General features: G+C 46.5%; 1 protein-coding gene across 3 annotated transcripts in view; it reads left to right on the forward strand.

The window, feature by feature from the left end:
* Prickle1 (prickle planar cell polarity protein 1) overlaps positions 1–22789 on the forward strand; it is a 94844-nt gene that overhangs the window by 60632 nt on the left and 11423 nt on the right. Inside the window, exons 1-2 of one of the 3 annotated variants that reach the window (XM_029469807.2) lie at positions 13774–14358; positions 21091–21278. In XM_029469807.2, coding sequence (XP_029325667.1) covers positions 21147–21278 — 132 coding nt within the window. In that variant the 5' untranslated portion in view covers positions 13774–14358; positions 21091–21146. Of the gene's footprint in view, positions 1–13773; positions 14359–21090; positions 21279–22789 lie in introns of those variants that run through there. The other 2 variants (XM_029469806.2, XM_029469809.2) reach the window with 2 other exon arrangements.

Here is a 22789-nt window from a genome sequence, read left to right on the forward strand (position 1 = left end):
GATGTGGCCAGAGAAGCTGAGGCACCATCATGAGGTCCCGCTTACACAAAGCGAATGATGAAGTGTTAGCCGGAAAAGAAAGCAGAGAATGTCTGACGATGAACACTGCCTAGATAGCTGAGGGATTTCCTTTCCTGAGTGGCTGTCACTTCTGCTGTTGGGTGACATGCTTGCTACATGGGAGAGACCTGTGCCCAGCCTGCAGATCTGCCTCCTCTTTCTTGAGGCACTTACAACTGACACAGACTGTAGCTATCCCCAGCAGCTCTGACACCCCTTCCCTAACTGGGAGACAACCCCCATGGCCTGCTTAGCTGAGATCCTCTGCTAGCTAGATATGGTTGTTAGAGGAAGGGACTACCTGGTTTCCAGCTGGGACATTCTCCTTAAAGTCACTTGAATGATAGCTAAGCAGTCCCCTTGTTCTTAGCCCATGCCATTTCCTCTCTGGACTAAGGGGACACTTACAGGAGCTTAACTGCCTCTAAGGACTGTGCACTGGGCCCCCCAGTGCCCTAGCTCTCTAAGTGTCCTCTTAGCTTATGACATTTTCCCCACAAACCCTGCATTTCCTTGTACCTTGTTTCCTCTGTTTAAGAAAACTGATATTCCACTGTCATCTAACATTTAGAACTTCTAAAATCCACACCTAATTTGTGTGTGTGTGAAGAAATGTTTGTTGTGGTTTTTTTTTTTTTATTTATTTAATTTTTTCTTTCTTTTTTTTGAGACACAATGTCACTCTGTGGCCCAAGCTAATCTGAAACTTGCCATGTATTCAAAACTGGGCTGGAACTCACAATAATCCTCCTGCCTCCTGAGTGTTGAGATTACTCTCCAGCTCAGTGACGCTTACGTATGGGCGCGTCTGGATAGACCTTCTCCTCCGATGGTTCATCGGTGTGGTGACCTGTATTAGAACTGCGTTGTGATATTCTGTTTTGTGGGAAATTCCAGGGATTTTTGTGTGTATGCGTGTGACTTAATGTCATTACTGCTCAAAACTCCAAAGAACCTGTTGTCTTGTGTAGACAGTGTGAGGGAAGTCTGAACTTGTTCACCCCAGGTGGAGTAACTGAGCCTCGGCTTCACCAGCTGAGTAACAGGTGTGCAGTGTTGTCATGAGGTCTCGTCTTTGACAGCGGAATTGAGCCATAAAAGTTCTGAATAATTTATGCAGGTCTGCAGGAGTCCGGGTAGAGATTGTTAATCCCAGACTTTAAAATGTGCCGATTTCACTCAGGGATGCTTAGAGTGAATTTTTATTGTGGCCCTTATCTTTGGCCTAAGGTGAAAATGTTCAGATTGCCCCAGAAGTCAAAATTAATTTAGTTTATCATTATCCATGGGTTTAACATCTTCTGTTTGGCTTTTAAGTAGAGTCGGAGCTCATCGTGATCCTATGTTTCGATTTATGCCTTAAAATATTACAAGATGGCCAATACCAGGGATAAGAACCTTTTAAACCATCTTTAATTTCAGTGTAACTGCGAAGTCTGCGTAGTCTTCTTATAAACTGAATATTGCGTGTCTGTGGCTCTTCTTCACCTGGTTTGCGTTAGGAAGTCATGGAAGCTAAATCAGAAAGCTCTCTAAAGAAAGCCTCACAGCAAAGAAAGACACAGAGGGGAGAGATCGGAACACCCTGCGCCCCCCCCCCCCCAAAGTACATTCCAGTGAAAAGTGTGGGTCCTTGGTAGTTGAGAGTAGAGAAGAGAAAGACAAATGGTTTTAAAGAATCCTACCTAAGGAGGACCCCAGTTAAGTAGTTTCCATATTTCCCTTGGAGAAGCATTCAACAAAGAAGAAAAAATCTTAAAAGCAACACAAACCCTGATAATCCATCATTCTTTCCCAGGCCATCCCCTAAGTTAACTGATGGCTTTTCAACTAAGGGGGGGGGGGGCGAGGGGGAAGGCAGGCTAGTGAGGTTGCTCAGTGGTTAGAGCACTGGCTTCTCTTTTAGAGGACTCAGATTTGATTCTCAGCATCCATACGGCAGTTCATGATTGGCTATGTAATTCAAGTACCAGAGATCCTGCTGCCTTTTTTTGACCTCAGTGGGCACCATGAATTCTGTGTGATGAATGCAGGCAAAATGCACATATGCCCAAAGTGATAACAGCAACAACAACAACAATTAAATAAAATAAAGCCTGCCACCAAGACCCTCCAGTGAGGATCGTAGCCACCATACCTGCAGAAGGCTACTTGAGGCAGCACAGCATAGCCTCAGCTTGCTTTCTCCTCCTTGTCCTGGCAGTGCCTGTGGTGAGAGCAGATGCTGTCTCTCAGTGCCGATGGAAGAGTGTACAGTCCGGGTGGTGCACTCACTCATGGGTTCTTCGAACTCCTCCATTCAGTTTAGTCCCATCATCACATTATTATTCCTAGCAACAGCATCAAGGGTACTTTGTATGTGTGACTATTGTGCTTCCTTCCCCTGGGAACTCTTATTAAGCACCAGAAATGGAATGACGTGTAGTAGATTTTAACTTGCCCGACTGTATTAAAAACATTCTGCACTTCCTGAAAGGCATCCTCAGGGGTCAGGGGTGTGTCATTTTGAAGACTTCCTGGGACAGCATGAAGATGCTTGGTGCTGCTTATGCCTCTATTTGGCCTCTTTAAAGAAAGAGAAATCATGTGTGTGTGTGTACGTGTGTATGTGTGTGTGTATACACATAAGTATCCACATTTATTTACTTTGTGTGTGATATACGTGTGTGTATACGCATATTCGTGTGCATACAGATATACATGGAAGTGGGTATATATGCACATATGTGTACATGTGTACAGGTCAGAGGTCAGGTATGCTTCAGTTGCTGATCACATTGCTGTGTTGAAATAAGGTCTCTCGCTGCTTGCCAAGTCAAGGTTAGGCTGGCTAGCCAGTGAGCCTCGGGAAGCCTTTTATTTTATTATCTTAGCAATGGGATGCCCTCATTTTGCCCTTCAAGCGTGGGCTCTGGGGACCTGACGCAGGTCCTCACGCTTGCAAGGCCCTGGCACTTTACTGGTGGAGCTATTTTCCATCCCTGGCTTTTTAATCTCTTGAGTGGTAGCTTCCTCCAAAGAGGCTCTTTAACCATATTGCCAGATCTTTCAAAAAATTAAAAAAAGGTATGTGTCACGTCACATCCTCAAATGCAGTCTGGCATGTGACATCAAAACCTCCTGTGTGCTGCTTGCTGTCACTCTTCAGGCAATTGCTCCATCCTCTTTAGACACATTCTCCCCAAAAGTAGGAGGATGGTGAAGTAGTCTGCTGGTAGAGCCCTTGCCTAGCACATGGGAAGCCTAGGTCTGAGCCCCACAGAACACCCTGTACCCTCATACGAATCGAGCGTTGCAGAGGATCCTGGGATCCTGTTAGATCATACCATAGAAAGACTAATAAAAGCCTCAAGTCATAGAAATGGGGCTTCCTCCATTCTATCAGCAACTAGGGAGTCAGTCCCTGGCTGCCAGTGGAGTTTATGTGGAAGGAAGTAGATTCCCCATCAGCTTGGTTCCCAGCCCTCATAGGCTCCCGTTATTTAAACTTGTCTGCAGAAAATCTCTGTTGGGCAGCGTGTCAGGAGAATCGCCTGCAGGCTCTGCCAGACACTTAAGGATTCTGTTGCTGCTTTCTTCCCTCTCATTCTTTATTGTCACAACTGAAGAATGTTAGTTTGGTTTTTTTTTTAAAGCATGATGGTCCTGTGACTTGAACTGTAATCAATTTATCTGACAAGTTTATAATGGTTGCATTATTTCAGTGTCTTTGGCTTTGGGGGGGGGTGTCATGTGAGGCAGCAGAATGGGTCACACAGAGCCTCCGTGGAGCAGCTCTTGAGGTCTGTCCCTTGTTCCACATAATGTCTGTGAGTTGAGGTGGTGATGGGCAAGCCACTGACGACATGCAAGAGTGATATCAGAGAGCGCAGGGCACACTGATGTGGCTGTGACAACCAGGCGACAGAACATCTGCCGTGCGAAGATCTCAATAAGCCAGTTGTGTTGTGTTTGGACAATCAGATGTGTGTCTGCGAGATTGGAATGGCACAGTCAACTCAACAATTCAAGGAATCTCCAGAGTCAGGGAGGCGTTCCTAGCGTATTTGCCTTTGAGCTACATAAATGTTTGGTTCTGCAGGTCAGCAAAGTAATATATTCTCTGAGAGCTGCCCTCAAAGGGGCTGATCGCCGTTGCTTCATTATTGGCTGAAATAACCTGGAATTCAGATTTCTAGCATAGCCTTCTGTGTTCACGTGCTGCCGCTAAGGAAAAAAGTTAGGAAAGGCGAAACAATTTATTTAGCTGTTTATCAGCGCTGCTATGCCAGGCGTGGTAGTACATGACTTTTCCCGAGATTATAGAGGCAGGGGCAGGCAGATCTCTCTGAGTTTGAGGCCAGCCTGGTCTACATAATGAATTCTGGGCCATCCAGAGCTTTGCAATAGATTGTCTTTAAAAAAAAAAAAATCTCTGCTTTCAAACAAATAATACAGAAGCTCAAAAGGATAAGCCATGATGTGAGACTCAGACGTGACTCCAGGCTCCTCTGCACTCTAACAACTTACGTTGTTAGAGGAACTTAACAGTATACCAACAGAACTGAGTGCCAACGATACAGCATCTCCACGAGGCAAAGCCCTAGTATCAGTAATGAGGGGTCCACTTGACTCCTTTGGGTTCTTGCCTAATATATCGCCAAGATAGTGACACCACATAATATGTCCACAATTATTCCGGTTCTAATACACGTTTGACGCCCCACTTAATATAGATTCTACCACTGCCCCTAAGTCACAAACTGTTCCCCTGAAGGAAGGCACTGTGCTATGTCCTTGAGGGACAACACAAGGAAAAACTTGCTCTCTGAAGGATGTGGGTGATATCTGAAGTGCCAGGTCAACCCAGACTCCACATGTACATCCAATAAACAACATCTCCACATCTAGCATCATGAGGAAGGCATAGCTCTCCTTTCCTTTCAAATTCCCCTCTCTTTCTGCAGACACCTTCCACCCTTAGCCTGTGCAGGCTCACTTCATTTCATTGTTGGATGTCCTGTGAGAGTGTTACAGACCTCCTGTGGCTTCGCAGTTTTGTTTTTGTTTTGGTTTTTTTGTTTTTTTTTTTTGTTTTTTTTTTTTTTTTTTTTGTATCTGGAAAAACTATCTTTCAGTGTAGCCCATAACCGGCTCTTAGTGGTCTGCATGTATCTGAAAGTCCCACGTCTGAGGCTGAGCCAAGGGATGTTGAATTGGACAGTTTTTCCCGGAGGATCATTTAACCCTCCATTGCAGGACGCCATACTCGTGCTGCCTTCTGGGAAAGGGTCCACCCTGATTCCTGGCTTCTGCACCTCACGTGAACTGGCTATGTTAGCCAGTCTCGTCCACCAGTTGATCTTCATTGCATACCGCACTGTACCCGTGAGCTCTCAGAAAGCAGTTAGAGGGGAGATGGCTGAAGCCCAAATGATAAGCTAATAAAGGTGGGATGCTGTTCGCTGTGGTCTGTGTTAATTCTGCAATTCAGTGTAAGCGGTGGCGAGGGAGACTGGGACCCTTGAAAAACATTGATGGAGCTAGAAAACACAGCTCTTTTTTTTAATTAATTAATTAATGCATTTCATGTATATGAGTATACTGTAGCTGTTTTCAGACACCAGAAGAGGGCTTCAGATCCCATTACAGATGGTCATGAGCTACCATGTGGCTGCTGCGAATTGAACTCAGGACCTTTGGAAGATCAGTGTTCTTCTTAACTGCTGAGCCATCTCTCCAGCCTGAAAACACAGCTCTTTTGTGCTCAGTGTAGCCCAGTGGTATAGAGCTTGCCATACACAGTCAATTCAGTCTCCAGTGTGTGTGTGTGTATGTATACAAATACATACACACAGAGACAAACAGACAGACAAACAGATACACACACACACACACATTTCATTAATAGTAACCAAAACATCCTTGATTTGTGCTGTCCCTAGTGTAAGTGGCCCGTGGAGCCTCTGGGCTATTCTGTAGGTGTACAGATGTTGGAAGAGAATCTTGTCACTCTAGGTCATAGAATTTCTGACAGGAAAAAAATAAACAAAAGAAACTTGGTGGAGGGCCTGGTCTGACTAAGACAGCAATCCTGGGGTACCTGGGGTGTGTGGAACAGTGCAGACAGAACAGCCTCCTGGACTATTCTGATTCGGACTTGAAGTATGAGTTAACCAGGGTACAAGCTAGCTAACATCTCCAAGTCTTCTGAGACATGGCAAGGTCGGGCGCAGGGTCATGAAACAGCCTTGAAGGGCTGCAGACCACCCACTTTAGAGGCAAAGGTGAGATAAAATTAGTGACACATACCTGAGGGACGCTGTGAATTGCACATGGGAAGGCTTCCTTCTTGCCCATGGAAGTGAGAGAGAGAGAAAAAAAAATCTGAGGAAGAGACTGTAAAGTAAGATTGTAGTGTCTCCTGAGGGAGAATGAACAAGTGGCCTCAGGGCAGACAGCAGCCGTACGGCCTTGCAGTGTGCACAGGCTTGCCAACAGTCCCTGTGCTCCAAGCGTGCTCTTGCCGAAAACAACGGGAACGGGAGCGGTCTTGGAAGTAACTGGATGTGTGTAGCCTAGGTGGATGCAACCAGAGCTCTGGGGGCTGCAGTCTACCATGACTGGGTCTTGCTCTTCCTCAGAGTGCCACACCTACACCAGGAGTAAAGGACAGGCGAGGACATTGCTTTAGGCTCTATGGCTTAGAAATCAGGACTAGCCTACTAGTTTAGTTTATGTATGATCCCATAAGCCAAGACAAAAATTTAATTCCTTTAAATATTAAAGCTGGAACCTTGAAGCCAGGTTTGACATATCATCTCTGTGGTCTGAGTACTGGGGGGGGGGGCGGGGGGGGGGAGCTGAGATAGGGCTGCTGCAAGTTTGAGGTCATCCTGGGTTTTACAGGACGCTCCAGACACCTGAGCTACATACATAGTGGGACACTGTTTCTTTCTTTCTTTCTCTCTCTCTCTCTCTCTCTCTCTCTCTCTCTCTCTCTCTCTCTCACACACACACACACACACACACACACAACGTACATATATGTGTATATATATATATATATATAGTCTCAAATTAATTGACATAAAACTATTTTTGATGTATTTACTTTTGGTGTCTGTGGTAGTAAAAGGACAGCTCTTCTTGCTGGAGTCCCATCTTCCCTGTTACCATATGGGACCCAGGGATGGAGCTCAGGTTGTAGCCCTGTGTCTAATGATGCTGCTACCTCACGGGCCCTCTTGTTGGCCCACCTGACCCTCTCTCTCCCCATCCTCCTCCTTTTTCCTCCACCACCTCCTCCTCGTCTTCCACCTCCTCTTCCTCATCCTTTCCTTCTTCCTCTCCTTCCTCCTCCTCTCCCCTCTTCCTCCTCCTTTTTCTTTTTCTCTTTCTCTTCCTCCTTCTCCACCTCTTCCTCCTCCTCTTCCCTCTTCCTCCTGCTCTTCCCCTCTTCTTCTTCTCTTCATCTTTCTTCTCTTCTTTCTCCTCCTCTTTTTGTGCTGGGGATTGATCCCAGAGCCTCACACAGATTATGCGGTATCTCAATCAGTGAACCACACCCCAGCATTTCCTTTTCATTTAAAAGCCCAAATAAAGAATAGCAGATTTAGCCGGGTGTGGTTGCGAACACCTTTAATCCTAGCATTTGGGAGGTAGAGGCAGGCAGATTTCTGAGTTCGAGGCCAGCCTGGTCTACAAAGTGAATTCCAGGACAGCCAGAGTTACAGAGAAACCCTGTCTCGGGAAAACAACAACAACAACAAAAACCAAAACAAAACAAAATAAAGAATAGCAGGTTTACTAAGGAATATATGAATACTTAGTGGGCAAGGTCCCAAGTCAGTCTGTGGAGGATCAAACAGGAGCAAGCAAGGTATTCCCACTCATCAGAGCGAATGTGTGCCAAGCCATTATCTGATGGGTCAGGCTGGAGATCATCAAACAAAAGCAACAGGACTTTAGAGACTTTTAACACAGACTCCGTGCTGAAGACACTGAAGGTCCAGATGAACACAGGCAGAAAGGAAATGCCAAAGTAACTTGGTCAAAGACAGTTACTTATCTAGACCTAAGTGGGATCTGAGAGCATCGGGCCAGCCACAGCTCAGAAACTAGCCTCCAGTGCACCATCCCCCTTTCTACTTACAGACTATGGGCTCCCAGATAAGATAAAGAAACAGTGTAGCATGCCCAGCTGAGCCTTTCTTCTTGGCAAGAGGCTTCTGGCTGCTTGAAATAATTCTTTGTTGATGCCCCTCTGAAAATAACTTGGTTAGTTACAGCACCCAGTTACAATGTTCAAAACTGGCCCGCCTGCATTTTCCACTCTCTTAGCTGGTGGGGAGTTTCGATGGCAAACAGAAACAGATGAGACACCAAACTCTTTTGAACAAGTAGCACATGAACGGGACATTCTATAATCTAAAATTTGCCACCAAGCGATGTTACATTGGTATTTCATTTAAATACAGCTGCACTACAGGCCATACCAACCACCACCACTTCACATTCTTCCCTCCCTGCCCCCTTTGGACCTCTGCCTTGGTACTCAGTTGGGCCAGTTGTCTGCATGGAATTTGCTAACTTGAAGACCTATTTTGTGAGAATCTATATTTCACAGTGGTGGGCTTGCGCTCTTTACTTTGTGGAATGTAAGCATTATAATTCATTTTCTATATATATGTATATATACATAATATACATATTTATGTATATGAGTATCTTACCTCTTGTATGTAAAGCATGTATGCATATGCACCACTCACAGATCCAGTGTCCTCTGAGGTTAGAAACGATAGTAAGAAACCCTGGGTCCTAGCTGGGCAGTGGTGGTGAACGCCTTTTAATCCCAGCACTTGGGAGGCAGAGACAGGCAGATTTCTGAGTTCGAGGCCAGCCTGGTCTACAGAGTGAGTTCCAGGACAGCCGGGGCTACACAGAGAAACAAAAAGCAAAAACAAAAAACAAGCAAACAAAAAGACCCTGAGTCCAAAATTACCAGTGGTTGTGAGTTGCCACATGGGTGCTGGGACTAGAACCTGGGTCCTCTTGCAAGAGCAGCCAATGCTCTTAACCACTAAGCCATCTCTCCAGCACCTAAGTATTATTATATTTTAAAGGTGATCATCAGATGAAGAGAACATTTTAGTTTAGAAGTATAAATCCTTCTGGGTCTCTCCTATCGCAGTTTGAAGTTAGAGCTATGTCCGGGCTCAGCTTCCGTTTCCTCTGGAGCAGCAAGCAATGGGAGTGTATTGACTTACTTGGGAATGCTAGGCATGTCAGCCACCCCTCACCCCTGTGTCCTGGGCAGCTCTAGTCCAGCCCTTTGCCCCCCAGAAAAATTTCCTCAGATGATGCCTGCCACCCCTGCTCTTGACTGCTGTGGGGGTTTCTGGCTCTTCTCACCTGCTGTTCTGGGTTCCTGGCCCTGTTTCCTTCACCCCCATGTCTAACCAGAACACATGAATGGTTTTGCCACTTTTTGGAAGTATCTGTGGTTCCCCACTGACCTGGAATATCTTAAGTGTCCCAGTGGTGGCTACACAGCCATTCACACCCTGGGTCTGCATTTGGTCACACTTTCAGGTGACTCCCCCTTCCTGGCCTGTCTTTTGTTCCTCAGCCTTCAGTGGCTCAACCTGGTCTGAAGCCATTCCTCCCTCAGTTGATGTCCTGATTGACAACACCAGAGTGACACAGGCCACCAACACTCTTCTTACTTCAGTCTTGACAGCTTGCTTATTTTATACATATAATCTTAAAATGGTAGTTTCAAATGGGTCTACCTTCCCCTTAAAAAGGCATTTTGCTCTTTATATGCTGTCAATATTTTGCTGTGTGTGTACTGTAAGTTTTCAGTTAAACACTGTAGCCATGGCACCTGAATATATTTTGGCTACGGTGTCATGGTATGGTCCTTTCAATACCTTTTAGAAAGTTTCTCCTTAATGTCCTCACACACTGGTAGTTTTTCAGTAGTGGAGTTTAAAGATGTTTGCATTAAACCCCAGCCCTGAAGAAGCTGAGAAGGTTGAAGATCAGAATCTGTGGAAACCTTCTCATATATATACTGGACACAGTTTGTTTATCCAACATGTCTTCGGGTAGGAAAAGTGCCCGAGAGGCGTTGGGAGTGACGGGAAGAGCAGGCCGAGGTGGCGGCTGGGTTTTCCTCGATGAGCAAATATCCCCTAAGTACCACAGATCTGTATTCTTCTCCAGGCTTGGGCTCAAGACAGCACAGCTGCAAGCACCTATCTGGTGTTAGCGTTATGACCAGCCATCAACCTCAGATAAAAACCCAGGAGAGCTGATAGAAGGCTTGACGTGGGAAGAGGCTGGGTGTGTGGGACAGACTTCCTCAGGGCTCCCGACACTCTTATCTGTCTCTGTGTCCAAAGATCTGTTTTATTTAAACAAATGGTTGCATCCCACCTTGCTCTGTCCAGAAGCTTTAAAACTGACCTTCCCCAGACACAGGCATTTTAGAGATGGGATGCTCACCCGCCACAAAAGCTGGCCTTCTGGTGAAGTGATCTGACCCAGTGTCGGCAAAGTACCTGCTGAGAGAACAAGTGGTTAGCCTCCTGACTGCAAGCCCTGTGGGCCAGGGTACTTTGAAGTGAAGATGGCCCCACTCGCTGAGGTGGGGGAGGGAGAATGGGTCGCTGGGAGGTTTGGAGTCATAAATACAATGGGATGCAGTGTAGAAAATGGTGAAGAACCAGTGCTCTCTAATCAGGATGCTTTAAATATAATCAAAGGGTAGAGAAAGTAATTGGAGACCTCGTGAAGCTGAAACTTATCATAAGCCTCCATAATGCCCCTCACTCCAGCAGGACCTTGCCACCTGCCTTCCAGCCCTTCCCTATCGTGGAGCAGGCTCAGCTCATGGGGATAAGACCTTCCAAGTGCTCAGTGGTCTCCCCCGGCCACAGTAGAAGCATTTGGTGCCAACTTGCAAGGATAAGACGGCTCGCTCCGATTATTCCTCCAGCACTGAGCTCATTGATCTGAACAAGAATTGTGACCAAGTCTAAAAATGTGAGGTTTGGGGTCTCTGTCCATAGTGAAAACCAAATTGCTATCCTATATCATGACCTCACTGAAGGCTAAAACCATACTTGTTTGTCAGCTGCCTCCCAAAGTTAGGTCAGTGAACGAGACGGTATAATGAAACAGTTGTCCCTGTTTCAGAAATGTATTCACCCTGATCACTGATATGTCATTATCAATGCCTTTAAAATGTTTGGAAATCAAGAGCAATGTGGCCTAAGAAGGAACTCTGTGATTTGCTTCTATGTGTGTGTATTTGTGTATGTATGCACATGTGCAAAGCATGCCTATATGTGTAGGTTTGTTCACCTGTGTATGACCATGTGCAGGCCAAAAGCTGACACTGGCTGTCTTCCTCTATTGCTCTCTCTCCTCTACTTCTGAAACAGGGTCTCCTACTGGACCTAGAGCTTGTGGTCTCAACCAGACCAGCTGGTTAGTGAGGCCCTAGGACCCTTCTGTCTCTCTTCCAGACTCAGCAAGGAGCTGATGTGCACAGCCACAGTTGGCTTCTTCCCTGGATGGTAGGAAGAGTAAGGTCCCAATTCTGGTATTCGTGCTCGCACAACAAGCAAGTTATCCAGTGAGTCACCTTCCCAGCCCAGGCAAGTGTGTTACAGAAGAAACCAAGGTCACCATTAGGAACAAGCACCGAGGTTTGCTTACACCTCTCCTTTCTCCCTTTCTACCAGACTAGATAAGGCTAGCTGGCTTTTGACAAAATAGTAGCTCTTTGTTTCTCTGCCCTTGGCACACTTATTTTCCTAAATCAACTCCATCCTTAGGATAACCGCTTATGTTTAGAAACATACTTAGATACTTGGATAAGGTATGGACCTGGGAAGAACGGGTGAGAATCATATATATATTCACTTAACTGGGGCTCACCGCCCTGTACCGATATGCACTGGGCACAGTGCTGAGAACACACCAGTGAATGCCAGAAGTCCCCCACAGAACAATAATTGTAAGGCGATGACTAATAGGCACACAGTGCCAGGCCGTGCTCAGTGTTGTGAGGCCAAAGGAGAGGGTGAGGCTTTTGAGGGGTAAGTGGGGGATGGAGGACCCTCTCTGTGGAAATGACCATGGAATAGAGAGGGAGGAAGCTAACCCTGAGAATTTCTGAGTTTCCTTTCTCAGCCCCCTAAAGTGTGATCTTCAAATAACTGAATATTCTACCTAGCTGAAACAAAAGGATGCCAGCTGGGGGGTACTGCTTCCATCTGCATAAGTTCACTGTTGACAATAGCAATGCCTTTCAGAGCAGACGGCAAGGTCCCTTTCATTCAGATTGAAAGTTAGTAGGAAGTTTCTGTCTCCAAACTGCTTCTTGGGCAGGAACACAATAGAGAAGTTGACAGTACCTGCTGGAAAAGTAGCAAACGGTATTTACAAGTAGCTACCTTGTAACACACCCACAGCTGGCTACGGTTAGTACAGATAAGCCTCACCACAGGATGGATGGAGTGGGAATATTTGTGCCTCTCAACATTCAGTGTGGAGCTAACTCTCCTTTAAGAGTTCTTGTTTAAAAAGGGTCAGCCTGGCAGCATATAATCTGCATTTTACTAACATGCCAGTTTAGAGGGTGATGTAAAAGTCTGTTGGCTGGTTGTACATTTGTTCTAAGGATGTCTGTAGCCCATGTATTCTCTGAGAAAGTCAAACAGAATGAAATAGGAAATGGGGACATTGAGAGTGGTATGGTGGTTTGCTCTGATAACCCCAGCACTTGGGAGGTCAGGCTAGGATAAACAGCAAAACTGAGGGCAGTGGCCTAGGCTGTATGAAAAACCATTATCCAAAATTAAATCGTAAAATTTGACAAAAAGTCACGAGTTAAAGAGCAGTCTGACTCGGACACAACTCTCACTGGTGAATCTCACAGATCAACGGGGAAATGGGCTCATTAGAGGTTTTCCCACAAACTCCGGTGTCCTCAGGACACAGGGACTTCTTGTTCTCTGGGAAGCATTTGGGAAACTTGAATCCACTTGAATTCAAATAATGGTTTGTGATGTCTGTAGTGTTTCCAAACTACTCTAACAGAGCCAGGACCCTTTGGTCTCTGTCACTTTAAAATAAAAAAAAAACTAGCAACGTTAAAAAAAAAAAAAATCCAGCTTGTACCCTGCTTCTTCACAATGCAGCAGAGATAACAGAATTTGGCCACACAACTATTTACTTGAGGAGGGATCTATTTATGGCAACCCGTGTATTTTTAAATCGCAGTTACAATAGGCTATTGTTCTCTTATATAAATAAATATATGCTGCAAAATCACCATACGGCTTTAAAGTAGAAACTGGTGGTATTCAAGGTGCGTTTATTCCATAGCATTTTACGGAGGATGGAGCATCTAGGTTTGTTCCTCACCCCTCTTTTGGCATCCCCTCACCTGATCCCAACTAAAGCTTGTAGCTTAGAATGTGGATTCTCCTGATTGCTAGTTCCTAATGATCATTAGTAATTGTTGTTGCTTCCTGGGCTCGCTTTGAGGTCCAGTTTTTGCTTCTCCGAGCCCTTACTGCAGACAGCTGAAGCCAAATTCCTCTCTGAGAGGTCCTATAAATAGCACAGAAACAAGATTAACATGGACTTGCAGCGGGGCGTTTTCTTGTGTTTCAAGGATGGGAGTTAAAACTCTTCCTAGCTTTCCCTAAGTGCATCGTGTGCCTGACTCCTTTGCTTTCGCCGTTGTTTACTGATAAAAAATAAATCTCCGGCTCTAAGCCACAGGAATTGCTTTTAAATGCAAGAAAGTCCTAAGGGGGAAGAATTCGTATGTTAATGAGCCTTTCCAAGTGAGAACTGGGTGAAACGCGCCATTTGCTGGCATTGTTATGGGCAGCCTGGAGATGATTTGTGTAAGCTGTAGCCCCTTGGGGCTGGGGGTGTAAAGCCTTCATCGAGCTCCTCCCTAGCCCAGCGTGTGGGGCCGCGAGTTCGAGGCTCAGCACCGCCCCCTTGCACACTCGCCTGCGCCCGCGCGTGCACCTGCACTTTACAGAAGCTTCCAGGGCCGTCTGCAGCGCGCTGGCCACAGTCCTGTGCCACGGGGGATGGAGCGCGGCGGGCGGCGGAGCTCCGGCGTCTGGGTAACTTTTCTAGGAACGCCGTGCGCGGGCAAGCCCCGGTGGACACCTGCCAGAGGACGGTCAGCGTGACAGTTCCTGGAAAGCGACCGCGACCGGCGGCCCCGTGCCGGAGCCGAGCTGGGGGTGGAGCGAGCAGCGGCAAACGCAAACGGTCTGTGTGCCCCGGGGACCGGGGACGGGGGTCAGACTTGGGGTCTGGGGTCGCCGCCGGGTGCGCAGGCGCGCAGTGCTTGCTGGATGCGGGCACGGGGCAGGGACTGCCACCGGGTGGAAGGGACCAAACCCCGGGGACAGGAGCGCGGGGTGGGCGCTGGCCTCCGCTGTGCCACCAGGGCGCCGGGCAGACCGGGATGAGGCGCCCCCTTGCGGCCAGAGCCACCACCGCCCGGGCGGAGGACTGAGGCTGCCCCCGGGTCTGGGTGGCCCCCGCCGTGCTCACCGCTCCTGTGTCCCTGAAGATGGTGGCATCCTTCTTCCTATCCTATCTTTAAAGGCTTGGGTTAACCCGTGTGCAGATAAAGCGGGCGGTGTGTGGAGTATTTTTGGTTTTTGTTTGTTTTCGTTTGTTTTTGACGACTCGAGTCTTCTCCCATACTTTCTTGGAAGTGTTTTCTCGAGAAGCGTGTTCCATGAGAGCTGTAAGTTTCACAAAGGGGATGTTGTTCTGGAGCCAACAGGTGACGGGGTGAAACCCGAGTCTCTGTGTACATTGGAGTCAGGTCTGGCCGCCGTTTCCTTGGGCCGCTGCCGAAAATAGAAATTTTAAAAAAAAGAAAAAAAAATCAGAGATTGATGGGAACACAGTTTTGAGAAAATGTGTCTCCCACTGTGGAAAATGATGGTGTTGGTAGACTTTGCGTGATTTGTCACAGGCCACAGTACGCAAGCTTAGATCTCTCCAGAAGTGTCTCTCTGGCAAAGTACCATGCCTTGTCATGGAATTTCCTCCTTTTGTTAAGCGGTCTGTCCCGGAATGTACTTAGTGAAGTTAGAATGCTGTCGAAGAGTTCCACATTCTCTCTTGGAAAAACTGCCTAGTATTTTGGCAACTGGTGGCACATAACAGCTGGGAAAATGGGGTGGAGATTTACCTGGAAAATACCCAGTGGCAAATGTCCAAATGCCACTGATTGCTGGCGTGAAGTACTTTAAAAAGGGAAGTTAGTTGTATTAGCAACCTTCCGATAAGTTTGTTAAGCTTGGTCTTCCAGCACAAATAGAGCTGACTTGGGTTATGTTAGCAGTGCCTTTTGTCTCTGTAGGCAACAGGTCTGGCCTGTTCTTTGCTTGTGTTTGAGAACGTTAATCATTGTGCGTGGCTTACTGGGAAATTCAAATCTCGACTCCAACTTTTGCTTGCTCTGGGTTCATTTTAAACTAAGGGCATAAGCAAGGAAATGTGTATATCCATAAAGCTTTCTAATTTGTGTTTTGAGAACAGAAGTATGCAGGCTTCCATGCTACCACATTTGCCCAGGGTCACACTTATTTGACCTGTATGTTTAGCTGAATGAATAAGGACCTCGGGGTGACATCCTCGGTGCACCAGGGTCTTGTTAACAAGTGGATTAACAAAGCCCGCTGTTCAAGTCTGTAGCTCAAAGGGTGGCACTTAGCAGCAGGGGACAGAAACCTAAGGAACTGCAGCCCAGTAATTTCACAGATCAGTATCAGTTCAGGTTAATTAAAGAGTCTCATAAGGATTCTACACTATCCGGGCAATCTTCACACAGCAGCCAGCGTGGAAATTTATTGGGAAGTGACCAGTGCTACGATCTTAGACTTCATAGTCACGAAAACATTGACAGATTTTGGATTGATTTTATGTGTATGGGGACTTGGCCCGCGTGCACATATGTGCGCACCACGGGCATGCCTGGTGCCATGGATCCCCGGAATGGAACTGGAGTTACAGACAGGTCTGACCTGCCACATGGGGTGCCGGGAATTGAACCTGGGTCCTTTGGAGAAGCAGCCCGTGCTCTTTAGCTGCTGAGCCACATCTCCAGTGCCCTGACAGTTGTTTCATATTTGCATCGTTTGTTACATTTGCATAAGTTGAAGTGATCTGGTGAGTTGGTCCCAGAAAACGATGACTACTAGAAACCACAGCAGAGCTGACCCAATTATAAGCTTCTGAGGCTCCTGACTCCCTCCAGTCTTCCCTCCCTTTCCAGGTTGCCCCTCCCCCTCTTCAACTATACAATCGCAAACCGATAGGATTCATTTCCCCCTTTCCTGCTACTTTGGTTTGCTTTCCTTTCCGGTGCTGGCTTCCTTGGGAACTAGGTGCCCTTCCCAGGCCTTTCTCTCGTTTTCCTGGTCACAATTTTCAATACCACTCTTCTTAGATGGCCAGGAACACCCTCTGGCATCTTTTCTCATTCCCTACTGCCCGTGGTGTCAAGGGTAAGGTCTCCTGCCTGGCAGATACAGTTCACAGCTGTCTGATGGATCAGGTACCATTCTGTGGGAGAATGTCTTTTCTAGGAATACCATCCTCTGCGAGGCTGCTTCTGGAACTTTATTTGATGTTGTTGACTTAGAAAACGCTCTAGATGGGCTGGAGAGATGGATGACTCAGCGGTTAAAAGCCCTGACTGCTCTTCCAGAGGTCCTTGGGTTCAACTCCCAGCAACCACATGGTGGCTCACAACCATCTGTAATGGGATCTGATACCCTCCCTCTTCTGGTGTGTCTGAAGACAACTACAGTGTATTCATCATATAAACAAAAAAAAAATGCATTTAAAAATTTAAAAAAAATTTAAAGCCGGGCGTGGTGGCACACGCCTTTAATCCCAGCGCTCGGGAGGCAGAGGCAGGCAGATTTCTGAGTTCGAGGCCAGCCTGGTCTACAAAGTGAGTTCCAGGACAGCCAGGACTATACAGAGAAACCATGTCTCCCAAAAAAAAAAAAAAAAAAAAAAAAAAAAAAAAAAAAAGAAAGAAAAAGAAAAGAAAAGAAGTTTAAAAGAAAGAAAGAAAACACTTTAGAGCAGCAGTCCTCAACCTGTGGCCACAAACCCCGCAGGGGTCTCATGTCAGACATTTTGCATATCAGATCTTTATGTTACAATTCATAACTGTAGTAAAGTCACAGTTCTGAAGTGTCAAAATAATCTTATGGTTGGGGGTCAGCAAGGTGTGAGGAACTGCATTAAAGGGCCGCAGCATGAGGAAGGCTGAGGACCGTTGCTCTGGAGAAGCAAGGCAAAGGCTGAGTTGTACATCTAAGGTCGGTCAGAACACTAGCTCTTAGTTGTCTCAAGTAGACTAGAGAGGAAAATGATGGCCAGTGACCAAACTTAGAGTCAAGCTGCCATCTGGGTTGACTGACACCTTCAAGTCCTGAATGCCTTCAGTGACTCCTGTGCTGATAGAGGGACACAGATCCTCCCTGTAACACAGTTTGTACATTTAAATTTTTATTTTTATTTTATGTATGCGAGTACACTGTAGCTGTCTTCAGACACAGCAGAAGAGGGCATCAGATCCCATTACAGATGGTTGTGAGCCACCATGTGGTTGCTGGGAATTGAACTCAGGACCTCTGGAAGAGTAGTCAGTGCTCTTAACCGCTGAGCCATCTCTCCAGCCCCCAGTTTGTACTTTCAAGCTTTGCCTGGTTTACAAAATACTGAAAGCGACAGATTTCAAAGTAATTGGTCATGGATAAGGCTACATACTAACAGATAACCATAGTGGGATTCAAAATATGACCACATCCAGCCAGGGATGTTGGCGCACGCCTCTGGTCCTAACCCTCAGGATGCAGAGGCAGGTGGATCTCTGTAATTTTTGAGCTGAAGCCAAGACGTCTGACCTGCAGGGCAGTTCCAGGACAGCCACAGCTACATAGCAAGACCCTGTTCTGAAAACAACAGAAAAGAAACAAAGTCCATGACAACCAGGAGAAAAACACCTGCAGGGAACTAGCACATCAGAGGTCAAAAGACTGGACTACAGCTCCTACACTGGGATAACCCCAGTCTTCCCTCATTCCAGGTGAACAGCGGGTTTCTAGGTCACCCGGCTGGATTCTGTTTGCTGTTTCTGGAATTCTGAAGAGTGGGCACTTTTCACTGTGCTCAAAATGAAAACAAGTTACCAGCCACAGGCTCAGTCCCATGAATTACACACAGGCTGCCAGGAAAGAAACGAGGGCAATACACAATAGAATTTGTAACCATTCCTCTTACATTGGCTACTTTTACTTAACATCCGGGCTCCTACTGGATTGTCACTTGTCTCCTTAATTTTTGTTTTTTAAATTTTTATGTGATTGGGTGTTTTGCCTGCATGTGTATATGTCTTACACTATGTGTCTCTGCCTGGTTCCCAAGGAAGACGGAAGAAAGCATCTTGGGTCAGATGCTCTCTTGACAAGTATACGATGATGGAGAAGCCATACAGCTGCAGGCTGGTGTGCGTGGTTCTTTTCAAATGAGTGAAATGGTGAAAGGAGCTAGCTAGTTTCCAAGAGAGGGGTGAGAAAAGACAAAGGAGAGGCGTGGAAGCGTTAACACTTCCTGTGGCTTAGAGGCTGCGAGGATCACTCCCAAGATAATCCCTAAAAAGTACACCAACTCTGCCAACCTCCAGCTTGCTTCTCCCTCTGATGACTCTGGTTCTAAGGCTCCTTTAACTCCTTGCCGCTGGAGGCTTCATACTGCATTTAAATATTTAAATGCTAATGGTAGCAGGTACTGTGGCTACACCACCCGGTAAAACTGGAAGCTAACATTGGGATAAAAGTGGATCTCTGCTTTCCCTTTATGTTGTCAAGAAAAGAAGTCCCCAGCGTAGTTTGTTGAAAGGCTGGACTAAAACCTGTGAGAGTTTGTGGTTTAAAATGGGGCCACTGCATCCAAGTGACATGTCACACGATTTACGCCCATCAGGATAGGGGCTCATCCCACATTCTCAGAGAGTCAAGCTGTAAGACGGGATTCAGACCTTTGGTTTAGGAGGCAGAAAACATGGTCTATCATTTGCAGAGCTTTTGTTTTATTTTTCTAGTTTTGAAAATAGAGTAACATTTAATTTTTAGGCTCTTTTTAAAAAAATATTTATATTCTGTTGTTTTCCTCCTACCCCACCCTCCCCACCCCCCAGCCAGGTTTGGCAGCAGACAAATGCTCCCTGGTTCAAAATTCAGGTTAAATTGCATCGAAAGTACCAGTTCTCCTGGTGAGAGCCATGAGTTACTAATTAAAGTCTTAATCCCTAGTCCTCTTCCTTTGACACACAGGGGCGGATCTTACAGGGCAAAAGGGAAAGACCCAAGCTGTCTTCTGACTTTCATTAACACGTCCCCTTTTATTGAGGGGGTGGAGGAATGCACCTCTGTTTCCAGTCTTTGCTAAGACGTGAATTGTCTGCACCTGTGTGCCACGGCTGGGTCAGAGGTGAGAACCCCCGCCACCGTGGAGTCGGAAATGAGGCTGCCTGCCCTTCTGTTGGGGTGCCTGAAAGCCCATTTACTGGCTGGGGCGGTATCTTGCTGAGTCACCATTTCTCCTGCAGGAATGACTGCAGCCATGAGGCAGGTGCTCTTTTAACTCTGCCCCTTTGTGAGCTGTTCTCAAGTTTGAAGTTTAAAATGTCCTTGGATATTTTGCTAGCGGTGTATTTTAACAAGTGACTCCCCTGACCCCACCAACACTAAGAATTTAGTGTTGCACTGAGAGAATTGCTGAAACATCATTGTACCTCGGTCTGGGATTGGTTAGGATTTAAAGACAGAGGGATTAGGCTTTAACTCTCATACAGGAGGCATTTGCCATCCTGGAACCCTCTCTGTAAATTGACTGGATCGGACTAATATTTTTTTTAATTTGTATTAATATTTATTTTATGTGCATTGGTGTTTTGCCTGCATGTATGTTTGAAGGTGCCAGATCTCTAGAATTGGAACTCTAGCCAGTTGTGGGCTGCCATGTGGGTGCTGAGAATTGAAGTCAGGTCTTCTAGAAGAGCAGCCAGAGCCCTTAACCACTGAGCTATCTCTCCGGCCCCCCAACACACAAACTTCTTTATATCAAAATATGTCAGGATCAAAACATTTAAAGAAAACTAGAATTGTGAAGGTTCTTGTTTTCCTTCTTAGTGCCTCATGTGTGAGCGATGATTTTTAAGAACTATACGACAAAGGGATAACACACCGTGCTACCAAAGCCAACATCTCAGCCTCAGGACCACTCCTTGACACCTTCAGTACCCTTTTTCTGAGACAGCTTTCTTATTCAGAAATTTAACACCTCACTTTGGCTGGTTCCATTTCACACCCAATAAGCCTTCCTAAATGTTGGTTGATAATGAGATTAAACAATCAAGTCACCAAGCTGGACAGGTCTATGACCTGGCACTGTATCCTGTATTCCGAGGGCATTCACTGACTGCCTGTCCTGGGTGTAAAAGCTTGATGTCAGGAATTAGAAGTTTAAACTGTACGGTTTACTTCAGGGATACCACTCTCGGCTGTCTCTGCTGCCTCCACTGGAAAACTTGCTTAGGAAATCTGGGGGACTGAGCAGGGTCTCTGCGGCCAGCTTTCTGGGCACGGCAGAGAGCCCAGTTCACTTCTGTTTAAACTCTTACACCTCGCAGGATCTCACGCATAGGTAAACGAGTCAAGCAGAGCCATCCCCTTACTCGAGCAAGAAGTATCCTTTAAAGGTAACAGAGAGCACTAGCCTGGTGGCCCGTTTTCTTTGGTACTGAGCTGGTTAAAGGAGTCACTTCCTAATTGCCTGAGTGGCACCGGGGCTTGAAGTCAGCAAACCCAGATGTTTGGTTCACTGTCTCTGAGCCCATCTGTATGTAAACTCTTGGTAGAGAAGCCTTGCCTTTTAACACCGCGCCTTCTATGTCACCCACAGCAGCTGTCTTTTGGATGTCCTGTGACTAAGAAGCCAGCTTTTAAAACTTCATTATTATGCCTTTGGAGATGGAACCCAAAATGAGCAAACTGGTCTTCGGGTGCCAGAGAAGTTCCACATCAGACGATGATTCCGGCTGTGCGCTTGAGGAGTATGCATGGGTCCCACCGGGCCTCAGGCCCGAGCAGGTAGGTAGGAAGCAAAGCGGTCTGTCCCCTTTGATGCGCTTTCCAGGGAAATGTGGACCCTCTCTTCTCCCTGGCTGGCTTTGCTGTCTAAGGTCTGGTTTGGTTTCAGTAATGCCCTCCTTCTGCCATAGTGATTAATGCAAATGCAGGGCACCATAGGCGTTCCTGATAGGACTTTCACAAGTCACTTTTTAGGGAAGAGAAACATTCCTCATTTGGAGTTTTGTTTTTTTGTTTTTAAATGGTAGGTGGGGTGGGGGAGGGGTGTTTGTCTCTTGGAATGGGGTCTCACTGTGTAGTCCTGGCTTGCCTCCAACTCACAGAACTCGGAGATCTGCCTTCCTATGCCTCCCAAGTGCTGAAAATTAAAGGTGTGTGCCACTATTACATGTCTCAAAGCTTCAGTAAGGACAAAAGGAAATAAAAGGACCACCCACCTCCAGGCCAGTTCTCCACAACGCCCCTCTACCGAAGAGGAATGTGGTGTTGCTGATAAACATGGCCTTTGACAACTACAGTGGGGATCAGAGACACATCATTGTGGCACTTCCTTTGTTTCTCTGTTTTAAAGATGGGAGCGATCTGCCTGCCTGTTTTTATTTCCCAATATCCTTACGATGGGGTTATTAAAAACGGTTGGTAGATCCTGTACAGGCAAAGGTATCCTTCAGAATAGAAGATGCCACCAGTTCCGTGCCTGATTATGAGTTACTGTTCTTTGAGCCGTGGAAGGGAACCCCTTTTGAGATAGGGAATCTTGGCCTGGAGAGATGGCTCAGCAGTTAAGAGCACTGACCACTCTTCCAGAGGTCCTGAGTTCAAATCCCAGCAACCACATGGTGGCTCACAACCATCCATAATGGGATCCAATGATAGTAACCGTAAGCTTCTAGAATAGAGGAAGGAAAATTATGCTGGTGTAGCAGTTAGGGAAGTGGAGTTTTGACGAACTATTTCGTAGAGATGATCCTTCATGTCTTTGGATGGCATGTGTTTGTAGGTCTGCTTCTAGCAGACAAGTCCCAGGTCCCTTAACTCCTTTTTTTTTTTTAAAAAACTTGAATGCCTTTGGTTCCATCTCAGCAATGCAGGATCCTGTGTTCATCTTTTAGGATGCTCCTAAAAGACAACAATCAGATTAGCTCAGCATCACCCTTCTCCTGCTTCCTTGGGGAAAGTGAAGCTGGATACTGCAGATCCCACCCGTGACAGCCTGCCATGCCGAGGCTGGAGAGAAGGGTAGAATTCAGAGAGAAAACTGAGTCTGTCTGTGTTGGATCTTGTCGCACAGCCTGTGTGGTCACTTACAGAAGTCACCCAGCACTCTCCCCTTGACCCCTCAGCTGACCTTTGCAAGACTGGGGAAGAAGAGTCACCATAAATGTGCACATTTGATAGCGCATAATTTATGGCGCCCTTAATTGTCACTACAAATTGCATTCCCGAGGAGCAATTTAGCAGCTGGATGCTAGTGGATGCTAGCAGATGCAGGTTTGCACCTCTGCTGAGTT

Source organism: Mus caroli, unplaced genomic scaffold, assembly GCF_978045245.1.
Source record: "Mus caroli unplaced genomic scaffold, Mus_caroli_1 scaffold_16, whole genome shotgun sequence".
Taxonomy (NCBI): domain Eukaryota; kingdom Metazoa; phylum Chordata; class Mammalia; order Rodentia; family Muridae; genus Mus; species Mus caroli.